The 7824-nt window shown below is 45.0% G+C and overlaps 1 protein-coding gene across 9 annotated transcripts in view; it reads left to right on the forward strand.

Annotated features, from left to right (window-relative positions):
- Positions 1-7824, forward strand: part of IRAG1 (inositol 1,4,5-triphosphate receptor associated 1) — a 116481-nt gene that overhangs the window by 77036 nt on the left and 31621 nt on the right. For all 9 annotated transcript variants that reach the window (XM_019656223.1, XM_019656225.1, XM_019656224.1 and 6 more), the window contains 3 exons: positions 3822-3852; positions 5223-5363; positions 5839-5970. In XM_019656223.1, coding sequence (XP_019511768.1) covers positions 3822-3852; positions 5223-5363; positions 5839-5970 — 304 coding nt within the window. The remainder of the gene's footprint in view (positions 1-3821; positions 3853-5222; positions 5364-5838; positions 5971-7824) is intronic.

Below are 7824 nucleotides of genomic sequence, written 5' to 3' on the forward strand. Positions count from 1 at the left end.
TGAAGAACAAAAAGGACAGCAACTTTTCTGTTCCCCTTCCCCCAATTCCCCAGAGCTGTTCCTATCCCCCAGTTCCCCAATAAAAATCTTTGGAAAAAAAAAAGAAAGAAAAGTGCTAGAAACAAGTCAGACACAGGCTGCCTTCACAGCTGGAGGAGGGCGTTAGTTGGGCCAGTTCACATGCGTGGAAGGCAGAGAAGGGGTGTCAGAGATAGGAAACCAAAGGAGAAGTACCCCAAGTGCACTGCAGGTTACAGAGTCTCTTGGTGTTCATGACAACCCAGTGAGGCAGAAAAGGAAGATTTTATTTTGTTTCTCTTCAGTGAGGGAACAGAGATGCAAAGCAGCATGCTGGCAAGGATGGAGTTAGGAACTAAATTCAGGGGGGGACTGATTCCAGACCTGATGCCTCTCCAGCTATGCCAGGGGCCTGTCAGAAGCACCAACACAATCACCGGTGCTCTTCAGTCTGCAAGGAACAAGGCTAGGCAAGAGTGTGATTGGATTTTTTCCCCTGTAAAGTTGAAGATAATTAGTATTCTTAGGGCACATCTCCAGCTAATAAATTTCCCCAGCTTCCACGGGAGAGGGAGACTGAGCAGTTCTGTCTTCCTTGAGTAAATTAACAGCAGCTAGCTACCACCCATGAGGCCTGTCTGGGCTTTGCACGGTCAATGAGTAAGACCAGCTTCTGAAGCACTGAGGCCAGTGGCTCTCGGGCATCGCGTCTGTAGCCACATTGCCTGTCCCCAACCTCCCTGCTCCTACCACCAAACCAGCCTCCCTGCTTCTGGCCTCAGTAGAGGCTGTTTCCAAATTGGGCCCTTGGTTGGGCTGAGAACTCTCTGGCTCAGGTTTGGGGTTTGGGGTAGATGGACAAACAGAAGGAAGCCAGAGCTCCAAGGTTTCTTCCCCCAGCAGAAATATGGGAAGATTATACTTGAGTTTTAATATGCAGAAGGAGTTTGTTTCATATTGTTTGTGAACTATGTGAATTGAAGTTGGACCATATGAGAAAGGAACTCATAGAGTCAGCAAGCAGAATGGGTTCAGTGGAAAAACTAGGGCTAGAACCTAAATTAAGGACATGGTTGGTGGTTGGTTAACAAGAGTGCAAAGGGGAGGTGTCATTGGATAGTATCCCAGGGTCAAACACCAACAGGGGCAATAAACGGGCATTTAATCTACAAATATATGAAAAGATGTTCACCATTAGTCATTAGGAAAATGCAAATCAAAATGATAGTTTATTCCATTTCATTAAATAACCATCCACTAGAATGGTTATAATAAAAAGAATGAACAATAACAAGTGTTGGTGAGGATGTGGAGAACTTGGAATCCTCAGTAAAATGGTGCAGCCACTTGAACAGTCCAACAGTTCTTCAAAAAAGTTAAATGTCAAGTTACCATATGGCCCAGCAATTCCACTCCAAGATATATAACAAAGAGAAATGAAAATATATGTCCACACAAAAACTTGTACATGAATGTAGAATAAGAACATTTTCATAATAGCCAAAAAGTGAGAACAACCCAAATGTCCATCAACTGATAAATGAATAAATAAAAGGTGATAAACTTATACAATGGAATATTATTCAGCCATAAAAATAAAGTACTGATATATGCTACTATGTGGATAAACTTTGAAAACATTCTAAGTGAAAGAAGCCAGTCACAAAAGACCACATGTTGTATGATTCCATTTATATGAAATATCCAGAATAGGGAAATCTAGAGACAGAAAGTTGGTTAGGGGTTGGCTGGGGGTGGGGATTTGGGGGAGATAGAGAGTGACTGTTAACGAGTATGGTGAACCCATTTTGGGATGGTGAAAAAGTTCTAAAATTGACTGTAGTGATGGTTGTACAGTTCTGTGAATATATTAAAAACTACCAAACTGTAAATTTAAAAGGGTAAATTTTATAGTATGTTAATTATATTTTAATAAAGCTGTGACAAAAGAATGTGGAAAAAAAGGAAAGAACAGTAAATGCAAAGTCCCTAGGGCCACGTTGAGGTAAGTGTTGGAAGAACAGAATGGCCAATGTGGCTGGACAGTAGGAAGAGGAGAGGCTAGCAGGGCTGGTTCACAGAAGGCCTTGATTTTATTCCAAGGCCTCATAAGGGAGTATGAATGCTGAGGCAGGCGATGCCATCCAGAGTGGTCCACTTGTACATCCCTGCTAGGCCTTCTTTTTGGAAGCCCATGGTCCTGCCCACTAGCTGCCTATGCCAGTTTACAAGGCACAGCTCTTTGGCCGTCTTCACCTAAATCACACCTCTCTGAGTCCTCAGGGCTTTGTACATTTGTTTTTTTAAAGTGTGTTCTATAGCAAAAAAGCAGAAAAATGAGTCATCAAAATAAAAAAATAAGTTTGGTTCAAGAGTGATGAAAATGTGTATATTTCACGTAATATCCTAATAAAACCAGGAGCCAAAAGCAAGTTTAATGAGTTTTGATAAATCATTTAAGCAATATGCTCATGCTCTCTGTGAGAGTTAAGATTACGCTGGCTGGCCCACAAAGGAAAGGGCCTGATGGGTGGGGTGGTAACAAGAACTGTAAACATCAGACATCCTTGCAGTTGTTTATTCCATGTGTGCACTCTGCACTCTGCTGACTTGCTCGCCACGGGGTCTTGTTGCCTCATCCTGACAGGAAGGCTCTCACAGTCCCTTGTTAGGGTGAGAACCAGCCCCTTGCAGAGATAGCTGACCCCTACCTCTGCTCTTGGGGTCCCTCCACACCTGTCAAAGGGAGGAAGCTGTGTTTCCTGAGAGTCTTATCAATGGCACACTTTGTTGCCAAGTCCTGTGACGCTGGTAGGACTCCTCCCAGTCCTCCCACCCCAGCACAGGAAAGGGCCCATGCATTATTTACATTGTCCAGGTTTCAGAACGGGGCTAGCTCGCTTTAGTTACCAGCAAGAGCCCCAGCAGGAGCAGCACAGAATGAGCATGCAGATAAAAGAACTGCTTGCTGTGGGAACCACACATGACGAGGAACCCCTCAGAATGACACCTCTGTGCTTGCTGGGACTTTTGTGCCGGATCTCTGATTCCAGCTATCATAAGTGGTTCTCACTGTGAAAGACAGCTCTGGCCACGCTTTCCTACCTTTTATATTCTGGCCCACATGCACCTTCGTCACAACCCTCAGAGACAGGAAGAAGGTCAGGCTTTGCAGGAAGGCCTGGGTAGCCCTGAAAAAATGATGATGTTTGCTCAGATGTGTACAGTTTACAGAGTATGTAGCACATGCATTTTCTTATTATAAAAAGTCCTCAAAACAAGCCTGTGAGTGAGTCATAATAGCTAACATCTCCTGAATGCTTACTAAGTATGGATGTCATATGTATATACACATGTATACACACACATATACATTTATACATAAACGTTTGGGTATCATAGATACGTGAATACATGTACACACATATATATTCATACATACTTATGTACATACATATATTCCTTATAAGACTCCTGTAAGATAAATATTATTATTCCCATTTTACAGATGAGCAAACAGAGAGATTAAAATAACTTGTCCACAGTCAAGGATAGTAGAGGCACTAGTGGAAAACTGACCCTAGGATCTAATATTTTCCACCACACTTCTTCTGTAGGAGTCAATATCTAGTAGAATCTCTCATGGATTACAGCTCACACAAAGTGTACCCTGAATCTTTTCTATCTCATCAACTCTGCTTACTCCATTGCTGGAAACACATGGTCTGCTGGTTGTTCAGTCACCTCTTGGTTCATTTCATAGGTTGGATGAAGTTCATTTGCATGTCTTTTCTTTTTCGCAGTGCCCCTCCACTCACTGAGAAGGAAGTTGAGGTAAGTAAATCCAGTGTTTTATGAAATTATGAAGCCTGGGCTTGACTGGGTTTTATTTACACTTTCGTTAAGGGGATAACCTGGGTATAGAGAACTAAACATTGAGCATTATTGATAAACTTAACTGGACTGAGGCTTGGGTGGGACAGAGAATTTCCATCCATGGACATTGGTAAAGATGGCCTGTGGGGGGTTTGTTTAATGGCCAGCTTCTGTCCTGAGATGCATACTGACACAATCAGTACTCAGCACAGTGAAAATAGCACAGGCTTTGGTATCAGACCGTCCACGGCTGAATCCTGGCTCTGCTACTGTCTGTGCCACCTTGAACAAGTTAATGACCACTCTGGGTTTGTCTCTTTGTATGTGGATATATCCATATATGGATACAACAGTTCCTATCAAGAGGGTTGTTGTGGGATTAAATGAGCTAGGGAGCATAAAACTCATAGCAGTGCTGGCATATAGTAGATGTTCAATAAGGAGCAGCTTTCAATTTTGACATCATCAACATCATTGATGGGACTTCAGTTCTCTGTCTGGAGATGCCTGCCCACTGTGGGCCTTGGTACACAAACTTCAGAAGCTCAGGCAGAGTTAGCTCACCCCAATAGTGTAAATCTGCTACCACTTGATTCAGGCAGGCCAACGAAGCCTGTAAAAATGAAGGCCATTGCTTCCTTCCTGCGTAGAGTCCATCTGTCTATTTCTCCTCCCCAGTAGCTTCCTACTGTTCCAGGAATTCCATGTCAGCTCAGCACCACCTTTCAAAGTTCGTTCATGCAGGCTGTATTTTCAGCATGGAATATTTCTTCCAGAAAGCTTCTCCTGCTAGAATCATACCTAGCCTTATTGAATCTCCCGGCAGCTTTTGAGAGCCGCTTTCAATAAAGGATTTGGAATATTCGGGCAAGATGCTGGTTGAACTTTGCTTTAAGTCAACAAGATTTACATCTCAAATTTTCTTTATAGTGGTTTCACGTGAAACCTCCAAACCTCACGTGCAATAAGTCCTTGCATGAATCCAAACTGCTTACACAGTCAGCTATGCTGGCCCTAGTTTATCTAAACCCAAATACAGGATGTTATTTTCTTGAAGTTAAGGGGGAAGCAAAGTGTTATTCTCTTATTATTTCTCAGTAAAATGCATTTAGTCTTCTGGTCCCTGGAAGGATCTAGCATGGACCTCCGGTTACTATTTCACTACCTTTTGTGCAGTTGACTGTGAAGGGAGAGTTTCACGTGTACATGGCTGCTTTGGTGACTGGTTCCAGGCTGATGTAGAAAATGCTCATGCAAGAAACACACCTGCAGCCTTCTTCCCTGCAGTACTCCTCCTAGCACCTCTCCCATACTCTTGTTCCCAACAGAACGTGTTTGTACAACTGTCCTTGGCCTTTAGAAATGACAGCTACACGCTGGAGTCTAGAATTAACCAGGCTGAAAGGGAACGCAACCTGACAGAGGAGAACACTGAGAAGGAACTGGAGAACTTCAAAGCTTCCATTACGGTAATTGTGGAGCCTGCCTGTGGAATCCTTGGAGGAGGGACTTTCACCAAGGGCTGTGCCGGGTATACTGTTTTTCTCAGTCACCAAGTAGAGTCTCCTGAAATGAGAAATCAGGCCAAGGCCCTGAGTCAGGCAGTCTTCCTCAGAGTGCAGGGGAGAGCCAAGGCTGAAGGCCTGGTTACCTCAGGGCTGTGTCTCTGAGCCCGTGGGAGCTTCTCAAGACAAGGCTGCGTGACCTGGGATGGCAAAGAGAGCTCCTTGGCAACCAAAGACCCGGATGTGACCCCGTTCTTTCAGGCCAGCCAGGTAGAGTGTGTCCAGATTGGGCTTTTCCAATCCCCAGAAGAAGCAATAGCCCAGACTCTGCAGAGGTCACTCCTCTCGGGCAGGATGGGGACCGGGTCTTATCCTGTGAGAACCCAAGTCATGTCTTGGTATGTGAGGCCCCCAAGTGATGTTCCTTCTCACTCCTCAGTCCTCAGCTTCACTCTGGAACCACGGTGAGCACCGGGAGACCTATCAGAAGCTGCTGGAGGACATCGCGGTCCTGCACCGCCTGGCTGCCCGCCTCTCCAGCCGAGCTGAGATGGTGGGGGCCGTCCGCCAGGTGAGCCTTGCCCTTGCCAGCTCCAAGCCCTGCTGACTGGCTCTGCTGCACCCACAGTGACTAGAGCAGTGATGTAGCAGCGACAAGTACAGATACCACGTACTGATGGCTTCCTCTGCACATTGTTGTGGGTTTTCCAGAGTATTTTTGGTGGACCACTAAACCCTTGAGGGCTCCTTGGAAAAGCTTTCTGTGGACACATAAGTAGGAACTACTACACACTCCCTTCCTTTCTTGGAATTCCTAATGCATAATGGCATAATCAAGCCTTTGAGAAGTCTTACAGTGAAGAAGCTTCTTTGGGTTTACCTCTGTATTTCCCAAATGTATTGGATTGAAGAACCACCCTCCCCTTTTTATTTATTTCTACAAAATACCTATTCAACTCCCATGGAACTAGTATTTGGCAAAACATGCTTCATGAAAAACTGCTTTATTTCACTGAATCCTCCTAGCAACCCTGTAAAGTAAATATCCCTATCCCCTGATGAAGACACGAAGTCTCAGAAAGGTAATAGCACCAGTAGTGGCAGACTGGGGTGCCGGCCTAGGTCTGGCTCCCTCTCAGCCACTTTGAAGTCCTGAAGCACACAGAACACTGCCCTGACCCTGGGCGTCTGGGGATGAGGTGGCCTGAGGTCAATTCCGGGCTCCATCGGCTTTCACTGTGCGGCCTCGGGCCAGTTACTGAGCTCTCTCTGCTCCAGCTTCTCCAACCGTAAAATGTGGGTGATGGTAGTGTCTGCCATGTAGGGTTGCTGTCATACTTGTAAAGCATCCGGGTGCTGTTATCACTGCTGCTATTACTGTGGACCCAAGTCCTTTGGCATTGGCTTCATCAGCAGGGTGTCCCTGGGGCACAGCCCCAAGCAATTCTCATAAAATAAAAGAAGGACAAGCCACTGGTTGTCCCACCCCCATTTTCTTCTGGGGAAAGGGCACTTGACTCAGCAGCAGCACCCAGGAAGTCACTCCAGCTGGGAGTAGCCACAAAGGGAGAATTCAAAGGAAGTGGCTGGTCTCAGCTCATGGCTACGAGGAACTTTTCCAGGACATGGTCACTGATCATGTCCCTCTGTGGCTAACTAGGTCCTAGGCTAGGCTCTCTGAAGGACCCAAGGAGTATAAGCAGAGAAAAATCTTCCTCTTTCTGTGCAGCCCTCCAAAACATGTTTCCAGGCCACGTGTTGCTCTCTCCAGTCTTCACTTTTCTCCAGTGGCTTCCCCACCCCTAGCTTCGGAGTCTCAATCCTCACCTTCTCTCTAGTTCTACCAGGCTTGTTCAAGCATTCGTCCTCTCTCTCCTTGTTGCTCTTACTGCCACCAGTCTTACTCCCATCAGTTTAATTTCCACTGGTGGCCTAATGATGTCACTCCCTTCCTTTAAGACATTCCATGGCTTTCCTTTTCAGAAAGAGTCTAAATTCCTTAATCTAGCATTCAGGGTCCCTCACAACCGAGCCCTAAGTACCTTTCCTTCTTGTGAACAAACCCAACTGCTTGCTGACTCCTACATAAGTAGGATGACCTGTATTTTCCTGGTTTTCTAAACAGTCCTGGTAGATAGAATGCCTATTCTCCCAGCATAATTCTTTTTTATTAATTAATTAATTAATTAATTTTATTATTATGAGTTTCAGGTGTACAAAACAATGCAATAGTTATCCTTTTCACCCTTCACAAAGTGACAACCTCCCCTTCCCCCATCCACTGCCTCCCCACCCCCGATATCATACATATCTGTTACAATTCCATTGACTCCATTCCCACACTATACTCCACATCCCATGACTATATATGTATTAAGTTATAGTTGACATATAATATTATTCAATGGCAGCTTCAGATGTACAG

Source organism: Hipposideros armiger, unplaced genomic scaffold (assembly GCF_001890085.2).
Source record: "Hipposideros armiger isolate ML-2016 unplaced genomic scaffold, ASM189008v1 scaffold_256, whole genome shotgun sequence".
NCBI classification, from domain to species: Eukaryota; Metazoa; Chordata; class Mammalia; order Chiroptera; family Hipposideridae; genus Hipposideros; species Hipposideros armiger.